We start from the raw sequence: 25,730 nt of genomic DNA on the forward strand, positions 1-25,730 counted from the left end.
CATAATACAATAAAATAAAATACTATATACAATAAAACAAAATAAAATATTATATACAATAGGATAAAATAGAATACAAATGCTGTATGAAACATTTGTATTCTATGTTTTGTATAGCAGTCTGACCAAGGTTATTGTAAAAACACAATAACCTTGGTCTTTCAACTCTGAGCTCTTAAGGAACCCCAACAATCCAGATGGACGGTTCCAGCTGTTAACTGGAGGAATTCCATCCAAACATCTGCTCTCACTAAATTCTTCCTCACCTACAGACTGTGTTCTTCACTGCTTTAAACTTGGAAATGAATGCAGCCATTGGTCTGTGTGCTGCTTTTTTCAGAGAGCTGATTAGCTGTTGACAGTGTTTGATCAGAGTGTGTCAGCCGTTACTATAGTGACCATTAAGGCAGAAACAGGAAGTGTTTGTTTCCAATCAATAAGCTACTGACCTCAGAGTCTCCAGTCTGTAGTCTGGACTCTGCTGAAGGTCAGACAGCTGCTTCACATCTGGATCCTGCAGCTTGTTTAACCACAGGTTTAGCTCTCTCAGATGGGAGGGGTTGGACTTCAGCGCTGCTGCCAGATAATCACAGCTGATCTTCGACAAACCACAGCTTCTCAATCTGTACAAAGAATGAAAGATGTAAGTTTATTAGACAAAGTATGTGCTTGAAATCATTCAGTGTTTCATCATCTGTTCAGAGCTGAAGAAGGTTCAGAGTGTAGAAGTTTAGAAAATGGAAACTCCAAACAGCTGAAGCCAACAGGAAGCAGCTTCAAACAGGAAACTGTGCAGACTTTTCAGACTATATGCCCCGATGCCGCCAGTTTGAGTTTGGAGATTTAAATCTCTGTTCTGTGACTAAGTCCTTGAATCATTTCTTCCAGTTGATCCAATAAGACAGATTAAGTATTGGACGTGTGTAGTTGCTCCATTAGGGGAGCTTCTAAATGTGATGTGATGGCCCCTCTGGGTCTGTCAGATCACAGGACTGAAGAGAGCTCAAACTGGGCACACAGTTGTTCCAGTCTGGACCAAAGACTCTATACTGGGACTGAGGGACTGCTTTGACTGCACCCACTGGGACTTTTTAAAGGCTCATGTTCTCACTTAGATCATTGATTTCTACTTACATTTCTTTCTGGGGAAAAATGGGGATTACTTTGAAAACAGGAAGTATTTTCCCAATAAGCAGCCATGGATTAGTAAATCACTCCAACATGTTCTCAGGCAGAAGAAGCTGTCTTGTTATGAGGGAGAGAAGAAAAAGATTGAGGCACATAAACTTGTTCAAAGAGAGATAAAGCAGCTAAAAGGGGGGCAGGGATAGCTCAGTAGACAAGGTTATTGCTCCATTGTCGGAAGGTTGGTTGTTTGAATCCATTGAATGGCTACCCTGAGGTACCCATGAGCAAGGTACCGTCCGTACTCAGTGCTCCCGCTGTGCCTACTTAGTGGCTCCCCACTGCTTCATACATATTTCCCCACAGGGATCACTAAAATTCACAAAATTATTATTTAAAAGTAAAGCAGAGGATGAGCTGAATAAAGGACACTCAAGGCTGGCTTGGAAAGGAATGAAGTCCATGGTGGGGATGCAGAACAAGGACCAAAGATGAATGTGACACTGAATCAGCATAAGACATGGGAGGAAAATGATTGAAGTGTGCTGTGAACTGACTGGGAGATTTTCACACATTTTCCAGTCCTCCTTAGAACAACAGGAAGTTCCTAGCATATGGAAACACAGGTTAAGTGTACTACATACAAACATGGTGACTGACCTCACAATTTCAAGTCTACATCCTGGACTCTCCAGAAAACCACACAGCTGCTTCACTCCTGAATCCTGCAAGTTGTTGTTTCTAAGGTCCAGCTCTCTCAGATGGGAGGGGTTAGACTTCAGCGCTGCTGCCAGATAATCACAGCTGATCTTTGACAAACCACAGCTCCCCAGTCTGTATGAAGAATAAATGTAAGTTTATTAGACAAAGTATGTGCTTGAAATCATTCAGTGTTTCATCATCTGTTCAGAGCTGAAGAAGGTTCAAAATGTAGAAGTTTAGAAAGTGGAAACTCAAAAAAGCTGAAGCCAACAAGAAGCATCTTCAAACAAACACAACAAAAGATAAATCTCTGCATTTTCAAATTAAAGTCCTAAATTTATCACAAAAAACATGAAAAAGTCGTGTTTTTCATTCCAGGAACCACATGGCTTCACCTTTAAAAGTAAAGTTAGGAAGAAATGGACATATTTTAAGTCCAACACCTTTTTCCAGTCACATCATTAAAGTAGACAAACTACAAGCTCCTTTTCATTCCAACAAGTCATCTTCTGACCTGGACTAACAACACTGTAGACGGTCCCTGAGCACTGGTCTCACAGCCAGCTGCACATAGAGACTGTGGAGATTAGAGAAATATTTTCCTGCTATTGTTCATAATCATTATCATTACCCTTCCATTAATAATATAATCTACAGCATTGATATTGTATTCAGATGTTTAAACATATTGGCACCCAATTAGCCTTTATTACAGGTGCAGTTATAACCACTTTAAACTGTTGAGTTGAATCTATAATCTTAAATGCTTTTGAATGCTTTTCATAATCTTAAATGTTTATATGCAGATTATATTGCACTATAAAATAAAGGCCCAACTCTGAGTATAGTCTGGGCCTAAAAATCTTGACAGGAAACTGTAGGTTTGCAGAGCATGCTTTGCATCCAGGAAGTGAAACTACGTTAACCCTGATGAATCAAAAGCAATCTGAAGTGTCTTTTTGGGCGGAGATCTACAGCTGATGTTATGCAGTGTACATCTCACCACATGTGTTCATTAAAATCAATTGTTTGACGAAGCTCTTCTGGACCATGGTTGTTTATACTCTCGTCCTCAATATCGAACCCTTAACAAGACCAAAGTGCAACAGTGAAAGAACATCAGACACAAATTTGTTTCTATTGCTTTCACATAAACATCTACTGTCATTATTTTTACTCAACGCTGTGGAGTCCTTTATTGGAAATTCAAATGTGATTTTTTTCAATCTGTTAGCATCTCCCAAACTCAACTATGTGACTTCCAAATGAATAAAAGCAGCAGAAGTGGCTTTACAAATGAAAGAGGAAGAAGAAGAGAAGAGGAGAGGGAGAGGAGAGGAGAGGGAGGCCACCCTCACCATCACTCCAGCTGAAAACATCACACTTCCATTAAAGTTGGTGAGAAAATGTTGAGCAGGATCAGCTGCTGGCTAATCTGGAGGCTGTAGCAGCTCACAATCACAATGAATTTCCACTCATGAAAAAGCTCAAACTGCTTTATTTCATTACCATATTCCAGTGATGCCTCCATAATGATTTCAGCTTTTCTGTAGACACACTGTGTGTCCTGTATGACTAATTATTGAAGAAGGAAAAGAAGCTGATCATTCAAACTCAGGTGGCGAGGGTCCATCACAAATCTCACTGACAGCCAATAGAAATAAAGAAAAATTCAGACCGACAGTCTTTATGGGGTTAGGCAGTGAACTGCTCACGCTGCATTCAAATGCATCTCAAACTATTGGAATTGGATTCAACTTTTTGAAGAAGATTTCTTCTCAGCTGCTGTTTGGAACATTTCTAATTGATCATGAACTGTATTAAACTCTGTAAATGAACTGAGAACTATTTCTACATTTGAAACTAGGGATTCATTTTCCATTCACTTCTGTATGTTAGTGTATAAATGAATGTTAGACTGGGCTCCATGGAAACACTGGTCTCGGCTGCCTTCTTTCTGTAGTCATTCCAACAGAGTCCTTTCTCTTCTCCAGCTTCTGTTTGAAATCGTTTCGCAGAGCCTGAATCCTGCTTTGTTGTCATGTTTGGGCCTGTGTTAGGCTGCACTGTGTTCCTCTGCTTTAACACACACCTAACCTGGGTTGTCTTAAGCAGCCATATCAGCTTCTGATACCATGAACATCATCACAGCTCCAAACTTCACCTTTGTTAGCTTTGACATTCATGTCTTTCTTTTCTCTCTCTCTGCTTCCACAGAAGCTCAAAGTCTCTGCAGCCGGTTTTTATCTGCTATCATCAGATCTTCAGCAGCCTCACTCTCATCACTCACACACTCTACAGCCTCATCAGTACTGACCTGATCTTCACTGACTGATGGAGCACAACATGAACCTGTGGAGGCTGAAAAACTGTCCTGTCAAACATCTCTCTATCACCACCCCGCTTCTGTCAGCCTTTAAATGAACCCTGATCAAGTATGTCGCTTCTATTTGGAGCAAAAAGGAAAAACTGTTGTTCAGTTATTTGGAAAGACACAACATTTCTGAAAGGACTCAAACTTCTTCACATTTATCTTCAGACACATTATTAACCCTATTCTTTAATTGCCATGATAGAACAGAGAAAACCCTACTCATAGTGGTCAAAACATTTATAATTCCATCCATCCTCATCCGCTTTATCCAGGGCCGGATCGTGGGGGCAGCAGCCTAAGCAGAGATGCCCAGACCTTCCTCTCACCAGCCACCTCCTCCAGCTTATCCGGGCGAACACCAAGGCATTCCCAGGCCAGCCGAGAGGTATAATCTCTCCAGTGTGTCAGGGGTCTGCCCCGGGGCCTCCTCCCGGTGGGACATGCCTCACCTCACCAACACCTCACCTAGGAGGCGCCCAGGAGGCATCTTTGTCAGATGTCAACTGGCTCCTGTCGATGTGGAGGAGCAGCGGCTCTACTCTGAGCCTCTCCCAAATGGCAGAACTTCTCACCCTATCTCTAAGGGAGAGGCCAGCCACCCTTTGGAGGAAGCTCATTTCTGCCACTTGTACCTGCAATCTTGTTCTTTCGGTCACTACACACAGCTCCTGAACATCGCTTTTACACTCAGCTCCCTCTTCCCCATGACAGACCGGTGCAGCGTCCACATTACTGCAGCCGCAGCCCCAATCCGTCTGTCAATCTCTGGCTCCCTTCTCCCATCACTCACGGAAAAGACCCCGAGATACTTGAACTCCTCCACTTGGGGCAGGAACTCATCCCCGACCCGGAGTGGGCACTCTACCCTTTTTCGGCTGAGAACCATGGCCTCAGATTTGGAGGTGCTGATCCTCATTCCCGCTGCTTCACATTCGGCTGCGAACCGCTCCAGTGCGAGCTGGAGGCCTTCACTTGATGAAGCCAACATAACCAAATCATTCGCAAAAAGTAGAGATGAGATTCTGAAGCCACCAAAGTTAAAGCCCTCCACCTAGAAATCCTGTCCATAAAAATTATGAACAGAATCGGTGACAAAGGGCAGCCTTGGGGAAGCACATCACCCACCGGGAATGAGTCCGACTTATTACCGGCAATGCAAACCAAGCTCTTGCAACGGTTGTATAGGGATCGAATGGCCTGTAGCAATGGGCCAGACACCCCATACTCCCACAGTACCTCCCACAGGACACCCCAAGAGACACGGCCGAATGCCTTCTCCAAGTCCACAAAACACATGTAGACTGGTTGGGCAAACTCCCATGCACCCTGCAATCGTGGCACACACTGCAAACAATTCGGGTCTCAGCGCAGCTGGGAATCAGTGCTATGTATGGCCTGTGATCTGGGAGAAAAAGGGAAGTGGCACAAACAATTAAACAAAAAAAACAAAAGGGAGGTTAGTCCGCCCTTACACAACTTACTCTCAATCAATAACCGCCTTTACGGCTGGACGGACTAATCAAAACAAAATTACAAATCAATCAAAAGAACGAAAAAAGGACAGCAGAGACAGCACAGCTGAAAAACAAACAACATTATCAATTAAAATATTACCCAATAAAATAGCAATTTTATAAAACCATTCAAAATCATGAAGCTAAAACAAACACTCAATATACCTACAATATTGATCAGTTTCCCTGCGCGCAGTCGATCTAGGGCTTGATCAATTCTTCTATTAAAATTCGTGGTCACACTAAAAAAGTCCAATGACACATTAAAAATAGGCACATGCAATAGCAAACGATCCAAACAAAAATGGCAAAAGTCTCTTACCGACAGTATACCCACTCGCACCTGAGTGAATTAATTGCCTCTGGTTTTTTCCACAGAAGAGCGCTCACTTCACCCCACACACCCACTACCTTTTCACAGCTCTTCAGCCAATCACCTGGCAGAAAGCAACAAACTGCCAGGTGACACTTGTTACACTACAAACCTATTGTTAAGAAATTTATTCTAAAACACTTCTTCAGTAAAGACTCAGAGAAGAGAAACACACAGAACTTCTTGCTAGCAAGGGCAGCCTCCAGAACTGAGACTCGTGCTGAGGAACTGCCCCGGCCTTTATTTATACTTCAGTGAGCGTTTGTTCTTTACATTAAAATGTGGAGGTGTACGTTTGTGTGTGTGTGTGTGTGTGTGTGTGTGTGTGTGTGTGTGTGTGTGTGTGTGTGTGTGTGTGTGTGGTGCTGCTGATCAAAGGGTCATATAACATAAAAGCACAAAAGGAAACATCCTTGGTCAGGAAGAGGGTAGTCTCCCCCTCACCCTAGATGGTTTACCCTGGATAACACAGTGAAGAAGTCCAGCAGTTCATCTAAACAAAAGGCAGTTAGACTAAAACAGACATAGCTACGTTAAAACAATAAAACAATAAAACAAGGTACGACCTCTCCCCATGCTCCCAGGATGTGGGGGTGGACGCTAAAACACCTTGAAGTGTTACAGCCCCCCGAGGATGAGACATTCTTTCACTATGCCACCAACTAAACACTAATGATTACATGCAGTATTCTACCATATACAAACTTATATAATTAAAAGATTATACTGACTTTTATGTACAATTTCCTATTGACACCTATCATCCAGTGTTCCGCGACCAGGACGAAAACCGCATTGTTGTTCCTGTATTCGAGGTTCGACTAGCGGACGAACTCCTCTTTCCAGCACCCTGGAATAGACTTTCCCAGGGAGGCTGAGGAGTGTGATCCCCCTGTAGTTGGAACACACCCTCCAGTCCCCCTTCTTAAAGATGGGGACCACCACGCCGGGGTGCCCAGGGGTACTGCCCTTGATCTCCATGCAACATTGTAGAGGCGTGTCAACCAGAACAGCCCTGCAACATCCAGAGCCTTCAGGAACTCGGGGCGGACCTCATCAACACCAGGGGCTCTGCCACCAAGGAGTTGTTTAACTGCCTCAGTGACCTCGCCTCTGGAAATTGGCGGGTCATTCCCCTCATCCCCTGACTCTTAATTTCACTGACATGTCTTCCAGCTCCCCTCAGGTTGGGTTTAATAAATGCCAGATCGGTGGCGAATAAGACCTTCATCCTGAAGGATTTCTTTTCTTCCCATGCATTGGATTTCCTCTGTTTGACTGAAACCTAGAGTTCACCCGGTGAGTTAAGCGTTTTTTCTGAACTGCTGCCCGCTGGCTGTGCTTATTTTAGTGCTCCAAGAGCTTCTGGTCATGGCGGGGGGTTAGCTGTTTTTTTAAATCACACTTTGAGTTTAAGCAACTATCCTCATGGACACATCACACCAGCTTTGAACTTTGCCTGTGTGAACTGGGCCACTCGCCTTCATTGCTGTGTGCAATAGTTTATCGGCCTCCTAAATATAACAAGGAGTTTTTATCTGAGTTTTCAGAGTTTCTCGCTGACTGTGATTTGGAGTTATCATATGGATTATCTGTCTGTATCTTACATGTGGCGCATGCTGTATTCTCTGACCATATGCCCATTCTATTTGACGTTGTTCCTCTTAGTCCTGTTGTTAAACCGGCTGCACCTATGCGATGCTATCGTGCCTTCGGCTCAGATACTGCTGAGGATTTTCCAACACTATTTGAACAACTTGTGTCCAGTCCCTCTGAGTCGTCCTCCGTAAATGGATTACTATCTCACCTGGACTCTGTTTGTAAATCTGCCCTTGATGTTGTTGCACCTCTAAGACTCAGGCAGTGTAAACCCAAGTCCAGCCCTTGGCTAACCGATTTTACTCGAGCCATTAGAAGAGAATGTAGGAGATGTGAAAGACGATGGAAAAAGGACATGCTCTACGTTTCTCTGGAAGCTCTTAAGACGAGCTGGAAAGCTTATCAGAGGGCAGTAAAGACTGCCAAAAACTCCTATTTTTCACAACTTATTGCTGTTAATTCACATAACCCTCGTGTTCTGTATAATACCATTAATTCTGTACTGAATGCACAGGATCATGTTCTTTTGCAATCTTCTGAGGTGTAATAACTTTATCTTCTGTTGGCCCGGCTGTGCATGTTCCCTGTTTAAATTTTCTTATTGCTTTCCAACCAATTGTTCTACCTGAACTAGAGAAGCTTGTGTTAACTGCTAAACCATGCGGTTCTCCGAATGATGTCGTTCATCCCCGTTTTCTGAAAGAGGTGTTTCCTACTGTTGGACCACATATTCTGAACATAATCAATACCAGCCTCTTGTCATGTCAAGTACCAAGTGAGTTTAAGCATGCAATTATTTATCCCTTAAGCCAGGCTCAGATATTTCAGTAATGTCAAATTTTAGACCCATCTCTAAACTTCCTTTTCTGAGTAAGATCTTGGGAAAGGTTGTTCACACTCAGCTGATGGATTATCTAAACAACTCTCAAATGTTTGAATTTTTTTAGTCCGGCTTTAGGCCATTTGATAGCACAGAGACAGCTCTCATAAAGGTTATAAACGATATCCTGGTAGCGACGGACTGTGGTAAACACGTAGTGCTTATACTACTAGATATGACTGCTGCATTTGACACAGTGGATCACGACCTTCTGATCTCTTGATTACAGCATTGTGTGGGCCTTTCTGGCTTGGCACTCCTGTGAATAAAATCATATCTCTCAAACAGGAGCTTCTGTGTTAAGTTGGGCTCGTCATCGTCCTCTGTGGCCCCTCTGTCATGGGGTGTACCACAGGGATCTATTCTTGGGCCATTACTGTTTTCATTATATCTCCTGCCACTGGGTGCGATCTTTCGTAAACACAAAGTTGCATTTCATCTATATGCTTAGTGATGTTAAGTCATGGATGGCTCAAAACTTTTTAAATTTTAATGAACGTAGAACGGAAGCAATTCTGTTTGGCCCGAATCGTTTCTCTGACATCCCTGATGTTGACCTTGCTGCTCTGACCCCTTACCTGAAGAGCTCGATTACCAATCTTCGGTTAAAAATCGACTCTGCACTTACCTTTGATCGCCATGTGAATGGAGTGGTGAAATCGTCATTCTACCAACTCAGGCGTCTGTCGAAGGTTAAACCTTTTCTTTCAAGGAGACTGTTATCCACGCTTTTATAACCTCACGCTTGGATTATGGTAACTCCCTTTTAATAAGGGTTGGACCGGAAACTCTGACACGCCTGCAACTAGTACAAAATGCTGCGGCACGGTTTTTATCTAGTAAAAGGAAATTTGAGCACATTACTCCGGTCCTGGCCTCCTTGCACTGGCTTCCAATTCAATTTAGGATTCATCTTAAAGTTCTTTTATTGGTTTTTAAATCTTTAATTGGTCTGGCACCTGTGTATCTGTCTGATTTGCTGAAGCCCTATGTCCCCACTCGTTCACTCCGGTCAGCTGAGCAGCTGTTGCTCTCAGTCCCCAAATCACGGCTGAAACTGAGAGGAAACCAAGCATTCTCCATTGTGGCTCCTACGCTTTCGAATAATCTTCCTCTTCACATTAGGCAATCGACATCAGTGATGGTTTTTAAATCCAGATTGAAAACACATTTGTATTCACTGGCTTTTGACTCTGTGGTTGACTAACTTGTATTTTATTGTTTTTGCTATATTCATTATTTTATCGTATTTATTATTCTTATGGTAACTATTATGTTTCTATTGTTCAGTACTTTGGTCATCCTTGCGTGTTTTTAAAGTACTATATAAATAAACAATGATGATGATGATGATGATACAAACACTGCTTATATGGTACAAGTTCCTCTTTTTTGTCTGGCTTCCTGTATTTATTAATATGCTAGTATAGCTCTATACTAACTTCCTGTTTTTCAGTCTGGCTGAGCACTTAGTTTGTGAGTCACAAGTGGCCTTGCTTTACAACCCTTCATTATTAAAGTACATAAAACAATATAATCAGAAAACAAGCACTAAGAGTATATTAATTACATGACAACATCCTGAACATTTATGAACATCAATCAAAGATCTGAAATATAGAAAAACAAGAACATCTGCTGTCAGTGAACTCACCTCAGAGTCTTGAGTCGACAGTTGGGACTCTCCAGTCCAGCACAGAGAAGCTTCACTGCTGAAAACGTCAGGTCATTTAAACTCATGTCCAGTTGTGTCAGATGGGAGGGGTTGGATTTCAGAGCAGAGGCCACAACTTCACACTGAGTCTCTGAGAGTCGACATTGAGTCAGTCTGTGATTAGAAAATATAAAATGTGTTATTATAAAAGAGGAAATTCTGCATTATAAACAGACTGAATGTACATGAAGACAAAACGGAGTGACGTCACAATCTGATGAACGTCTGCTCTTTACATCTGTGCTTCAGCTCCTCTTACTGTGTTTGACATGACACAATGACTCAGTCTCTCTCAGACCTGCAGACTTTTAATGAGCATTTTTGTTTGGCTTTAATGTGCAGATGAAGGAGGGAAGATGGCATCACTTTAAGGCTTCCATAATGTTCACGGTCTGTCAGTCAGATCTGATCCAAAGTCAGACATTTGGACTGTTTCCTGTTTTGAATCTGACTCCAGAACATTTTGAATGAGTTCAGCTCAGTGAAGAGTTCCAGCCGGAGAAAGCTGATCTTTGTTTGCTACCTGCTGCTGTCAGGTACGACTGTTCAATTTGACATGCAGGAAAAATGTGGTAACTGTTACCAAACGGAGCAGAAATCTCATCACTGGACAATAATGACAACTGAACTCAGAGCTGCTGATATCATATCTGATTTCAAGTGAACTAAAAAAAGAAATGATTAGCTCATTTTATCTTTCTTTTTTTTTCTCTGTCACGATTTTTAACATTATAGTTCATTTCACTACAAAGATTCTTATTTCTGTCTTCTCTATAACAGGAGCGTCTGAATGACCAACAACAGCAGCCGCAGATTTAAAATACTGCCCCCAAATGACACAACACATGAACTACATGTAGAAGTGAGTCTACAATACACAGCATATGACTACCAATGCAGGATAATGCACATACACATTTCCTGATAAACAGAAAATATAATTTTATCTGAGAAACTCCAACTAATGAGAGTTACTGTGTACATCTGAAGAACTAAACTACTAATCTACACTAATAAAGTGTGTTAATGATCACATCTGGACTCACCGAGCCTTTTGGCAGTTCCTCACAGCTGGAATCAGTCTCAGTTGTCCCTGCTCTGATATGTTGTACCTCCGAAGGTCAAACTCATCCAGAACCACCTCTGACATCTGCAGCATGAAGGCCAGAGCTGAGCACTGGATCTCAGAGAGTTTCTTCTCTGATCTGTTCTCTGACTTCAGGAACTCTTGTATCTCCAGATGTACTGAGAGGTCGTTCATCTCCATCAGACAGTGGAAGATGTTGATGCTTCTATCAGGATACATGTTATCACTGTTCATCATCTTCAGGTTGTTGATGACTCTCTGGATGATTTCTGTACTGATCACTGTTTGACCCAGCAGACCTCCTAAGAGTCTCTGGTTGGACTCCAGAGAGAGGCCATGAAGGAAGCGAACAAACAGGTCCAGGTGGCCATTTTTACTCTGGAGGAATTTCTCCATGACTCTGTTCAGAAATGCATCGTATGATCGGAGATCCCTTCCAAAAAGCTTCTTGGTCATAGAAGTTATCTTTTGGAAGTAAATCATCTGCGTTCTCATCATAGTGCTCTGGTCCCAGACCTCTCTTGGATCCACGTAATCATTCACCAATCCTTCATCATCACTATAATTATCAGTATCACTATCATCATCTTCATACTCTTCCTCCTCATCCCAGATGAAGTTTCCCACCTGGGGACATAAGAAGTTCTCCACCACCTCTGTCTTCCTGTTGGTGAAACAGTGGAACATGTAGACTGCAGCCAGAAACTCCTGAATGCTTAGATGAACAAAGCAGTAGATTGGTTTGTGGAAGATCACACACTCTCGTTTGAAGATCTCTGTACAAACTCTTGAGTACAACGAGCCCTCTGTGACACCCAGACCACACTGTTCCAGGTCTTCTTGGTAGAACATATTTCCTTTCTCCAGATGTTCAAACGCCAGCCTCCCCAGCTTCAGAAGAACTTCCCTGTCAGCCTCCGTCAGCTCCTGTGGACTTGTCTCACGTCCCTCATCGTACTTGTTCTTCTTCCTCTTTGTCTGAACCAGCAGGAAGTGTGAGTACAAGTCAGTCACGGTCTTGGGCAGCTCTCCTCTCTCCTCTGTAGTCAACATGTGCTCCAGAACTGTAGCAGTGATCCAGCAGAACACTGGGATTCTACACATGATGTGGAGGCTCCTGGATGTCTTCATATGGGAGATAATTCTGCTGGACAGCTCTTCATCACTGAATCTCCTCCTGAAGTACTCCTCCTTCTGGGCGTCAGTGAAGCCTCGTAGTTCTGTTATCCTGTCAACACATGTAGGAGGGATCTGATTGGCTGCTGCAGGTCGGGAAGTTATCCAGACGAGAGCCGAGGGAAGCAGATTCCCCTGGATGAGGTTTGTCAGCAGCTGGCTGACTGATGACTTCTGTGTAACATCAGACAGCAGCTTCCTGTTGGTGAAATCCAATGAAAGTCTGCTTTCATCCAGGCCGTCAAAGATGAACAAAAGCTGACAGACAGCCAGCTTCTCTGCTGTGACCTTCTGTAATGTTGGATGGAAAACATGGATCAGCTCCAGAAGACTGTACTGCTCATCTCTGATCAGGTTCAGCTCCCTAAATGAAAGCAGAACCACCACACTGACATGTTGGTTCTCCAAGCCCTCTGCCCAGTCCAGAGTGAACTTCTGCACTGAGAAGGTTTTTCCAACACCAGCCACGCCGTTAGTCAGAACCACTCTGATGGGGATGGGTCTCTGTTGGTCAGGTAAGGCTTTAAAGATGTCCTGGCACCTGATTGGAGTGCCATGGAGGGCGTCCATCTTGGAAGCTGTCTCCAGCTGCCTCACCTCATGTTGGGTATGAACCTCTTCACTCTGTCCCTCTGTGATGTGGAACTCAGTATAGATCCTGTTGAGGAGGGTTCTACTTCCTGTTTCATCACATCCTTCTGCCACATGTTCACATCTCCTCCTCAGACTGATCTTATGTTCATCTAAAAGCTCCTGCAGACCAACAACTGCTGAAAGAAAGAAAAACAGAAAGAAAACTCTTCAATGTGTGAACAACACAACAAAAAGTCCAGTTTTCAGAAACGAGTCCATCAGCATACAGATGTTTAGTCTTACTTTGGACACAGCTGCTTTGACTGGCTGTCTGCAGTCCAGCTCTGGTTCTGGATCTTTCTCCACACTGGGGACAGGAGGAGTCTCCTGATGAAGCAGACTGGTCCCAGTATGAGGAGATGCACTGTCTGCAGAACCAGTGTCCACAGCTGGTACAGACTGGATCCTTCAGGACGTCCTGGCACAAAGCACAGCAGGGCAGCTGCTCCTCCTCACAAACGCCACTGTTCTTCCTCTCTCTGTGAACACATTTCTTTATCACTAAAATCATTTACTGACTTTTGCACAAAATATCCAAATTTAAAAGATGGTGCAGAAGTCCTGTGGGTCAGAGCATTCAATCTGGAAACAAAGTGATGATTCATTGATTTCATCAACACTATTGAACTCATTTTCTGTCTGCCTTTCTCATTAAACATTCAGCAATCTGCTTGCAGTTTGCTGTGACTGCACATTTCCCGCAAAGACTTCACAGTAAAAGCCTTCCTTTGGAGGGTGCTGTTTATATCCTTCATGTTTTCCAGTCAGTGTATACAGATTATCTTTGTTTAGTTAATAATTGTGATTACTTTACAGAAGTAACTGATTAGTTACAGAAACATATCCAAGGTGAGCAGGTACCCCTCCAGCATAAACTCTAAGCAGCTAAAACATGAATGAATGTAAAAGGTGTCCCAGCTGTCAGTCAGACTGTACTCGGTGCCACATTAGAGATGTGGTTTCTGACAGCTGCTCCAGCTGCAGGATCAAACAGAAGTCCAAACATCTTTGCCTTTGTTGCTTCTTATTATTGAACAACACAGCTGAGCATTGGTTGAGCATCTGCAGCTCAACGTGGCAAAGACCAAGGAACTGATCGTGGACTTCAGGAAGACCAGGAAACACTTGACCCCTGTTTCAATCCAGGGGGTCAGTGTTGACATTGTGGAGGACTATAAATACCTTGGAGTACACATTGACAATAAACTGGACTGGGCTAAAAACACCACAGCACTTTACAGGAAGGGCCAGAGTCATCTCTATTTTTTGAGGCGACTGAGGTCCTTCAACATCTGCCAGAAAATGCTGAGGATTTTCTATGAGTCTGTTGTGGCCAGTGCGATCCTCTATGCTGTTGCATGCTGGGGGAGCAGGCTGAGGGTCGCAGATGCCAACAGACTTAATAAACTGATCCGTAAGGCCAGCAATGTTGTGGGGATGGAGCTGGACTCCCTCAAGGTGGTGTCGGAGAGGCGGATGCTGTCCAAGATAAAGACAATGTTGGATAACACCTCCCACCCACTCCATGACATGTTGGTCAGTCACAGGAGCTCGTTCAGTGAGAGACTGAGATTACCGAAAAGCACCACTGAACGACACAGGAAATCATTCCTGCCTGTGGCCATCTCCCTGTACAATGCATCCACTTAACACACTGTTTGCTGCTACAGCTACACATGTTTCTTTTCCAACTATTTATTTATAAGTGACTTATGTATGTATGTATGTATGTATATATATGTATATATTGTACTATTCTTAGTTAGCGTATTGTCTGTCTTGTCTTAATGTTGGTTTAAAATGGAGCACTGTAACAAAAAATAATTTCCCCCAGGGATCAATAAAGTATTCTGATTCTGATTCTGATTCTGATAATGCAGCCTTTAACATTAGCATTGTTAGCATATATGCAACAGAAATGTGGTCAGAAACTGGTATTGAGGGGCTGGCATAGCGAGAGGAGACGATCGCTGTTCCCACTCTCAAGTATTACAACCAACCCACCGCTGACTCGGTAAGAGTCAGGGGGTCATGCAGTGGGCCAACCCTCTCCCACTCAGTCTGAGGGAAACCCACACTGCACACTGGTCCTAATGTCAAACCACACAACAATTCCAAGGAAGGAGGAGAAGAAAGAAAGACTGAGGAAAGGAAACAATCAAAGGGAACATTAACAGATCAGCTTCTGTAGCGTCTCCAGGTTCTCCTGGTGACCAGCCGCTGTGTCCACACTGGCTCCAGTAGCTTCTCTTAATCTATTTAATCATTTATTAGTTAGGTGTGTAATTCTCATATTCTTTTCCCCCAACCTCATTTTGATCAGGACAAGTTTTTCTCTGAGTTAAACTAATAAGACTAGACATCTCTGTTCAGCAGCTGTGAGATGAAGGCTCCAGGACATCTTCAAGGATACTAAATATTTCAGAATAAGCTTCACCACAATCATTTTCAGAGCTCTGGTCTCTGCTATCAAACTACAACTGTTAAACTAGAACTACAGATTTCAAAATTTTATTTTAGAAACTTATTCTCAAAGGACAACATGAAAGATTATATCATTTTTTTTCAAATTTTTTTTCATAATTTTTAAACATTATTACATATATTTTGAATGAGTTGTATCCATGAAGTAAAGAAAAAAAACATGTTTTAGAAGATCAGTCATTGCAGTACAAAACATCTATGAGATCAAAGACATTTATGAAACATTGCTGACAGTATCTCCTGTGACAACTTTGTGCAGCAACTCTAAACATTTTTGTAACTGTTGATCGTTCATGTCAGTTTGAGTTTGTTTGGTGCTTCTAAAACATTTTCTTACGTTACTTTGACGACAATTACTTGTTTGCTTTGTGTCTGTCTTGCTTTCTCCTGACATTTACTTCATATACACAATATCCTTCTGAGAACCAGCCTATACATTAATGTGATCTGTAATGGACATTTGTTTTTTTTATCTATATCTTTTGAGTTATTCAAGCTGCCATACTAGTCAAAGGAGTTTGCAAAGAAAAGCGTCTGGACTTCTTTAAGTTACTTGAAGACGTTTCACGTTTCACCTCTCGAGGTGAAACGTCTTCAAGTAACTTAAAGAAGTCCAGACGCTTTTCTTTGCAAGCTCCTTTGACTACGATGACCTGGATGACTGAGAACCTTCACAGACAAGCTGCCATACTAAATCCTGATGTACTAGATAGAGGATATCCTGGGCTTTCCATTGATATCTCATATGTTTGGTCGCCTCTTTTAGCTCCAAATAGGCAGGAAATCACAAGAAATGTTCAATGGAGAGATTATTTTTTTGGAGTCAGTGGATACTGAAGTGCAAAGTTTCTGCAGAGCCTATCACTACTTCATTTGGCCATCAGATTAGTTCAAGAACAAAGCTTCATGAAATAGGTTTCCATGACAACCAGCTGCATTCAATCCTGACATCACCAAGCACAATGGTCCAGTGGTGTAGAGCACATGGCCACTGGACTCTGGAGCTGCGGAGATGTGTTCTCCGGAGTGACCAATCACACTTCTCCATCTAGCAATCTGATTCACAAGTATAGATTTGATGGTTGCCAGAGCAAACCATCCAGAAAATTTGATTATTTTTTCACAGCTGAAAAACAACATTTATTCTCTATTGGAATCTGCATCGTCCAATCCAAAGGTTACAATCTGAAGGAAACATCTGGTTTTGTTTCCTGTGATTAAATCTGAGCATCAGTATCGTGGGATTTATCCACTACATCCACACCACTGTTGTTCAGTGTTGTCATGATGGCAGTCTCATTAACAGCAGCAATTATGATCCAGGCTTTAGCTGCTTTGGTTGTCACATTAAAAAATATAACTTTTTGTATTCGTATTTAAGTTTTTTGTCTGATTCTAGATTCAAAATGAAAACATAACTGTAAATTCAGACACATGAGGTTGTGCTGAAAAGAATGATACCAAACAAGCCAAATAAAAAGTTTTTAAAGGTGAAATATAGATCAATAAAAATAAATAAATAAATATAACCACTCAAAAGTCATTAAAAATGTCCAATTACACCCTGGACCCCAGAGGGTTAAACATTTTTTTAAAGTAACGCTATAGTTACTTTTCAAGTAATTACTTTTAGAATCTTGTAACTCAGTTATTAACTAAGTTAATTTTTTGATGAAGTAACTTGTAACTGTAAGTAATTACTTTTTCAAAGTAACTTGCCCAACACTACTCAGTACGCACTTTCAGTATGACATGAGCATCACTGTCCTCAAACAGCAAATAACCAAGTATAATATTTTGATCTTTTCTCTTTCATTGTTTTCTTTTTAATGAATCTTTGTAACAATCTAAGGATGTTTCAGGTCATATTTATCCAGGAAAAGACAAACATGTAAAGGAGTCATCACAGCTCTCTGACCTCGTTGGTCCAGGTTCACCACTGACGTTTGGATTTTCAGGTTTGGACCAGTCACTCCTCACAGACGGACAGCTGGACCCTGCAGACTGTGACCTCTGACCTCTGCAGACACAAACATGATTGAAGCAGCTGTGATCACACAGACTGCAGATAATGCAGCTGTTTCCTGTCAGTAACAGTCCTCTTAGATTAGAGTTCAACTTTTTACAGGAAAACTGGACAAAACTGAGTTTTGTTAGAAATTCATTTTCATTTCCTCTCAGCTGACAAACACAGTCAGAAATTCAACCAGAATCAACACTAATTATAATGTCAGTGCAGAATTATTTCTGTTACTCAGTGAGTTCAGCTCTCTGACCTCGTTGGTCCAGGTTCAGTACTGAAGTCTGGAGGATTATCTCTGGAGTCGTCACTTTCACAGCTGAATCCTGCAGACTCTGCTCTGTCCTCCTCTTTCTCCATCATCATCTTCTTGTGGACTTTAGTCAGTCTGAAATCACAAACACTCCGTGAGTTCACATTAACAGAAGTAACTGAGTTACAGTCGCTGACCTCTGACCTGTCATGTAACCTAGAAAAAAGGTCACATGATCCAGAGCAGCGATCACAGAAACATGATCTCACCTGCTGACTTAGAAATTTAAGTCATTCCGAAACACAAAACGCAAGACAATGACTGAACATTACGAACAGCTCTGAGTGTGATACAGTCAGCTCACTGCAAACTCTGACCTCAGTATGAATTAAAGCTCTTTTATGGCCACTAAGACACTTTAGGATCACATGATGTCCACACATGATATCTGTGACTGTCGTAGTTTAACATGTGAACTTCATACATGTAACATTCATGTTGATGCAGATCTCAGTCCCACATCAGCTCTGCTGAATAATCTAAAGTTTCTCTCTGACATCAGGATTCATGTCATGTCATGAACACACCTCCATGTTTCTGTTTCTCTGACACACTGAATTCAAACAGTCTAAGGAAAAACGATGAATTTAACCCTTTAAGACCTACCATAGAACCAAGTCCGCCAGAGCTTATATTATATTTTTACATGTTGTAGATAGGGTTGCCAACCGTCCCTTAAAATACGGAATCATCCTGTATTTAGAAACAAAAGTACACGTCCCATATTGAGCTAATAAGGGACGCACTTTGTCCCGTAATACAGTGAGAGTCAAAAGTAGTCTATAACTTTTAATGGAATTAACGCTTTGTTTGAAAACATAATTCCCTGCTTTGTGACCAATGAGCAGACAGCACACTTATGACAATTCGATTATGACAATTCAGATTACCGCTCATCTCATTGGTCGAGGAAAGGTCGCTTACGGAGAAAATACCGACAACTAGACAAGACAACAAATGACCACAACAAGAAGCATGGCCAACAGGGAAACAAACGCCGAGACTGCGGTGCAAGTCTCGGACGACAGTACACCTAAAGCTGGGCAAACACTGTGCGATTTTTTTCAGTCGCATTATTCAGCTCCGGCTCACAATGCATGATTGACTCGCAGGGGTTAGAAGTTGGTAGGTCACGATGTACTCTCACACTATACTGCCTGATGCTCTGATGCAACCTGAGAGCTCACACTGTGCGTCCATAAAATTAAGGTTATAACAGAAAATCTGTCGCTCTCTCTCCCTCTCACACAGACACACCACCACCATAAACTTTGCTAAATCACTGATCGGGCAGCTAAGTGCATATGAGCGCATGAGGGTGGGAACGGATATTTGTATCTGTGTGTGCCTGTATGTCTGTGTCTATATGTCAGGTTGGGTATCAGACGCCACCTCTATGGGGACATCTCAGGCCCTCCAAGATTTGAAGGCCTATCTCCCCCCACCACCACCACCACTTCCCCTACCAGTGGCGGACTCCCTCAGACATCGGTGGGTTGGTGGTTCTTTGTGTCTGGGGGTGGGCGTCCAGGTACACACCGGCTCACTCCTTGGCGGCCGCTTATCGGGGCCTGGAGCCTGGGGCTCGCTCGGGCCACTTCGGAGGTGGGGTCCCCCCGGCCTTTCGGCCTGGGGCTCGGTCACTCAGGCGCAGCTGGCTGCCGGCGGAGCTCACGGGCGCGTCACTGCAACTCCCCCTGGCTTCTGCTCCGCGGCTGCTGAGTGAGCCCTCATCTGGGACTCTCCTCAGCTCTTTCTGGGACAGTGGCGCGGCTGCCCCTGGTCTTCCTTGGTCTCTTGTGTTCTGGGGGCCTCTGGATGTCTGGAGTTTTGATCTCCTCCATACCTGCTTCACACCCTGGAGGACGGGGCTGTGGCCCCCCCACACCCTCTAGCAGATCATTACATGAAGGAACCTTTTAAAAAAACAAGCGCGTCCATGCTCACAGGTGTACACACGGGTGATCACACCCACAAACTACACCCTTTTTGGCTCCTACCTCAAAGCACACTGTGTTCTGTTGATCTTATGTGCTGCACAATAATGTTTAATATTTAGTGTTTACTGTCATATTCCCATATATCATTGTGATGTTGTTTATTCTATTACTCTTGTTTTCTTCTGCTTGTTCTCTTTTTTCTTTCTCAACAGGTGATCCAGGTGATTGATATATACATTTTTTTTCTGCCCATTCTGTTGGTTTTTGTTTTTTGCCCTTCTCCCCGTCCCTCTTCTCAGCTGTTTCTCTTTCCCTCTTTCTTTCTCCCCTTCTTTCCCCCAGTCAAGTCTGTCCCGTATTCAGCAAGTGAAAATAAAATAAACAATAAAAGGTGAATCAAATGGACCATTACGGCAAGGCTGGGATGGTAAAAAAAAAAAAAAAAATAAAATCACTGATCGGGCAGATGTGATTGAGCAGCAGTGTAAATCCAACTATTTTCACGGTTGTTGTGGTCGTGATAATTTTGTGATGCCACATCGAAAAGGCTCGGATGAGCTTTCCAAAGTTCTACAAGTTGTGCCTCCATTGCTTGTGTCCAGATCACAGGCTGCACAGTCGTGCTGCTCCGTCTTTTTCCCCGACGTTTATGTGTTTGCGCGTGAGCAGTGTGAGCGGCTGTGGTGACACCCTCACGAGCGATTGATGATCGGGAGCTGGTCGTGAGGTGTTAATCGCTTCTCGTTACCCCACGTATACTACACGACGCACGATAGAGGACAAAATCGGTCCGATCACCAAAACGGTCGCACGACTCAAAAATCGGCTCAAAATGGGCCAAAAACCGCACAGTGTGAGCCCAGCATTAGAGCAGCAATGTTTGTTCCCCTCAGAAAAAGGGAAGAATGGGAAAAGGAAAACACCTGGCTGGAAAAAGTTAATATGGACATGTGCAGTGAATATCAGCGCTATGTGGCCAGAAGTGTGATAATATAACTTATTTTGTGTAATAAACAACTGCAAGGATAGATGATTACAACAAATAGATCACTAATACATAAAAGTAATACATAGATGAATAATGATGATGAGTTAAGATGCGTAATCATGGGAACAAGCGGGTTTACAAACAGGAGCAGCTGATTAGCATTAGAAAAGCTGAAATAATACCTCAAATGAAGCCAATTGTACTAAATGCACTAAATGTGCACTGTTACAAGAATATTTTTTGTTCTATTATATTCTATTATTTTAAGTTAAGCAGGACAGAGTTCTTTTAAAGAAAGATTTACTTATATTCTCAAAAGTTAAGCATGACAGGCTTCTGTTTAAGAAAGAGACCTGTTTTACTGTGTTAATATTGTCATTTTGAGCTAAAAATAAATGTCTAAATGATCATTTGTTTCACATGTGTTCATATCACAAAGAATAGAATATGCATCTACTTAAATCAACTTCAAGTCAAATGGTTAAAAAAAAAAAATTCACACACAAAAAAAGAGCTAGAAAATTCACCACACTGGGAAGGGTGAAAACAACTGGGTTGCCCGGCCCTGGCCAGGAGGTGTCCCTTATTTATTTTTCAGGGAGTTGGCAACCCTAGTTGTAGAGCCATTTTTGGGAGCATTTCAAGTTGCTATACATCAATACAACCATTACAGCCTAAATTTTAATAATATACATGCATGAAGTGCATAGTAATTACATAAATTGCAAAAAATAGCAATAAACTACAAAAAAATTGAAAATCGTTTTTGTTTTTTAACATATATTTCTAGTTAGAGAAATTTAAGAGGCTTATCCCTCAAAACTGTAACTACAAAAAAAGTTGCACAAAATAGTTTCCCACCACAGGAAATTTATTTTGAGTGTCTTCATAGTTTTATTTTTGAAATACACTGTCATGGTCCTGCGACCATGACTCAGTGACTTTATGTTTGTGTTCTTTATTGTTATTACTTTCATTATTATTCATGGCTGTTTTGGGATGGTTTGTGTTTTGGGATTTTAGGTACTGGGTTCTGGGTTTGTGCTCCCTCTATTGGTCCCTGGTGTTAGTGTTCCCCTGTCTCGTCAGGTTAATCAGGTCCAGCTGTATCCCCCACCTGTGTGTGATTTCCCAGTGTCTCTCTGTGTACTTATAGTGTGTGTTTTCCTCTGCTCCTCGTCGCGTCGTCTGTGTTCATACCCGGTGAATTCCCCTGCGTGCTCTCCCTGCTGTTCTCCCTTCATGTTCAGGTTTGCCACTCCTTTGTGTAGTTTCTCCCAGTTTAGTTCGTCCTTAGTTCTGTTTGCCATCTCCTCTTTATGTTCAGTATTGTCAATAAATCACCCTTCACGTCTGAAATAGTGCTGCGTTTGAGTCCTCCTTCCACTCTTCACACGGCCGCTGACCCGGACCGTGACATACACCAATTTCTATACACTGCAGGAAAAACGAAAATAAATATTATAGTGCAAATTTGCAAAAAAGCAGCAAAAGCATCAAAATAAAATATTTCCAGCAGTGCAATATGAGTCCTAAGCATCCCAGAAACGACACAGAAACTCATAAAGTCAAACATAACTTTTAAAAAGACCAGTATAGGCCCTGAGGCCCTGATGGTAAAAAAGACTACATTTCCGCGAAAATGACGTCACTTCCGGTTTCGGGCAGGTAATGGCGGAAATGCAAAAGTTCGCGCTGATGTCTATTCCAACGTAGGAAGTGTTTTGAACAGCTGATCGGATCGGCAAAGCGTGTTTCTGGAATATTATGTTTTTGTTCCTGCAAGCGCTTTTTATGCAGTTTTTACAAAGCTTCATGTGGAAGGAAACCGTGACCTAGGACAAGCTGATGGCATAAGATGTAAGTACAACTCCTCTGGTTTCATATGCAAAAAAAATTTTTGCGCTAGCTTACGTGGTTGCAGTGCTACTGGGATTTAAAAATAGTAACGCAAAACAGAGCGTGTCCGCTCCGATCGGCTTTAAAGGGTTAAAGTGTTTTACATCTTTGCACCTGAACATTTCCAACAAACTGGCTTCACTGACTGTCTGATGTAGAAGGACTTTATAACAAATTATTCTTAGTTTATTATAAATATTATGCTATTGCTATTAATGGTTAAAAATTGACTGATTCATGTTCTTTTGTGTATCTGACTGCGTGTTTTGTGGTGATCTTAAACTTTATATGAGTAACTCGTATAACATCAAGTAGCGTCATTCAGACCGAAAACTCACAAGGAACAAATTTTCAAAGTCCTAGACAAAACAGCCCAAAGACAAGAAACTAGAAACACAAGAGACACACACTGACCAACTATTAATGGTTCAAAGCTTCAAATGCTAAAAGAAAATTGAGATCCACTTATTAAAAACACAAAAGCTGCAGAGTCCAAACACTTTGCTTCATATTATGACTCAAGTCAAATCCTCCACAGGCAGATATATGAACGCTGACATTTTTTAGAACAAACTGAGTTTATGTAATTTTTCCAGTTAAAAGAAGCGCAATGATCTATCAGACCAATGATTAGTGTTTGATGGCTCTAAAGTTTCATACAGATCTATTTAAACTGTTCATCACAGTAACCAATGTTTCAGTGCTAAGTTACTGACTGATAATCAGTGTGGATTCAATCAATCAATAATCTATAATACCGTGGATTTGTCTTCAAACACATAAATTTTGTCCTGGAATGAGAGTTGAACATCAGGTCCAAACATTACAGAGTAGAAGCAAAAAGCAAACTTACAGTTTCTTCACACAGAGACAGCAACAACGAGCTCCACTCCACACCTGGACACTAAACAGGGACACACAGTTGAGCTGCTTCTTGGAGGAGGCGGGACTCCATGTGAAGCTCAGGCGGAGCTCAGCAGGAACAGTCGAGTTCATTTAACTGGACACTGGAACATTTCTCTGATTTCATTCTCTTTCATTTCCATTAAATTTGCATTTGATGTGCCTGTGTGTGTCTCTGTGTTCAGATGTGACTGACTTCTTTTTGAATTTTTTGCTGCATGTTCATCTCCATTACAGAGATGTGTTTGTCACAAGATTTTATCATTACTGATTTGGCTTTTAGACCCCAGAGAATGTTTCACTGCTCTTAAAAAACTTACTTAAAAACAGGAAAGTTTGAACAGAAGTCACTTTCACTTCTTTACAAGCTGATCTTTAAAATATCAACCTTTGCATTAAACTATAATTCATAATCACTTTCTTTAACTACAGTGAGTTTTAATGAATGATTTAAATATGTTCCTTTGGAGAAGACAAATCAAATCAGTCCATTAATTTCATTGATGTTGATCATTGTAGAAACTTTACTGAATGTCTAATAAAATGTATTTGTGTTTTTTTATTCAATGTAGCCTTCAAACTGGTCAGACTGGTTTAGATTAAAGTTTTGATATGAAACCTTGATGTAGCTGCAGTGTGAACACACTGATACCTGATCAGCTCTGACACAGTCACACTGTTTGCAGTATAAATATTTACACTGCAAACATTCAGAGTGAGTTTCTGTTTCTAGTCTATGGATCCAGTCACACTTTCTACCTTTCCCAGTGAAGTAAAGCCTGAGAGCAGAGTTGAAACCAACAGTGAGCATCATCAGCACCTGCGCTTCATTCAAATGTGGTGACAGGGTTTGGTTATTTGTTCAGCTGCAGGGGAAATTTCCTTTAACAGATGCAATCATTTAAATGTGAGTTTCCTAATTCTCAGTAATGTACTGGGACTGAGAGTCTGCGGGATAAAGGAAAGTGGGCAGTGATGTAAAAACAGAGCAGTTCAAACTCTGTAGTACAGAAATAAAGAATCAATCTGTGTATTGTTAGTGTTTTTGTTAGTGATTTTCAGATGAAGCTTCACGAGGCTTTGAACCTTCCAGCTAACTGGTTCACAGAGTTTAATTTCTCAAGGGTCAGAATAAGAAAGACTTTATTTATCCCCAAAGCGCAATTAAGATACAACAGAGCAGCATGACGTTGAAGATAAAGACAGGGCATAAACTGGCAATAAGAGTAAGACAATAAATACACACAGAACATACAGTATATACACAGTTTTAAAATTAAACTGACTGAAAGGTGAATAAATAACTGTAAGTGACTAAAAGTGAATAAAGTGTCGGCAGTATAAAAAGAGTGCAGAGTAGTTTATGTTTCTGGGTGTGGGAAATGTTCTTATCGGCTGGAGTTAAAAAGCAGAGTGGCTTTGGGGACAAAGGTGGCGCTCCTCCTCTTAGTCCTGCAGGAAATGCAGCGGAGGCGTCGCCCAGAGGGGAGCCATTGAAATGTGGGGTGAAGAATATGAGAGGGGTCGTTGATGATTTTGGCTGCCTGTCTAAGGGCCTGTTGGCTGAAAACCTGTGCCAGAGTTCTGACAGGCAGGCCGATGATTTTGATGCAGTGTGCTGCAGTCTGTTCCTGTTCTGAAGGCTGAGGGAGTGGAACCAGCAGGTGATGGAGAAGGTCATGATGCTTTCCAGGAAGGCATAGTAAAAAGTCATCATGACTCCAAAGGAGTTGAGTTTCCTAAGGAGGTATAGCCGTTGGTGGCACCTCCTGAGAATCTCCTCTGTGCTGCGGAGAATTTCAGGAGGTTGTCAAAGATGGTTCCCAGGTATTTGTACTCCTCAACTACCTCCACTGGCTTCCGGTGGATGGTGGTGGTGACTGAAGCAGCCACGGGAAGGTCACCACCATCTCTTTGGTTTTGCTCACGTTCAGTTCAAACTCCTGCAGAGTGGGCCCTTGGTGTTGCGAGGGGCCTGACAGCAGTGACAGGACAACTGTGTCGTC

General features: G+C 42.1%; 1 protein-coding gene across 1 annotated transcript; it reads right to left on the reverse strand.

The window, feature by feature from the left end:
• Positions 1 to 433: 433 nt before the first annotated feature.
• Positions 434 to 23,760, reverse strand: LOC147333833 (protein NLRC3-like). The gene is made up of 9 exons (XM_086270150.1): positions 23,675 to 23,760; positions 22,123 to 22,359; positions 17,938 to 18,069; positions 17,580 to 17,681; positions 13,421 to 13,656; positions 11,328 to 13,314; positions 10,222 to 10,395; positions 1,786 to 1,959; positions 434 to 623 (listed from the first exon to the last, which is right to left on the reverse strand). Exons 2-9 carry the CDS (start codon positions 22,230 to 22,232, stop codon positions 434 to 436), a joined length of 3,105 nt encoding a protein of 1,034 aa, XP_086126276.1. The 5' UTR covers positions 22,233 to 22,359; positions 23,675 to 23,760.
• Between the last annotated feature and the right edge of the window lie 1,970 nt (positions 23,761 to 25,730).

The sequence above is a fragment of the Aulonocara sp. 'chitande type north' Nkhata Bay genome, linkage group LG3, assembly GCF_057382095.1.
Source record: "Aulonocara sp. 'chitande type north' Nkhata Bay isolate Kocher_YH1m ecotype deep benthic linkage group LG3, A_spYH_male_GT1.1, whole genome shotgun sequence".
Lineage (NCBI taxonomy): Eukaryota > Metazoa > Chordata > Actinopteri > Cichliformes > Cichlidae > Aulonocara > Aulonocara sp. 'chitande type north' Nkhata Bay.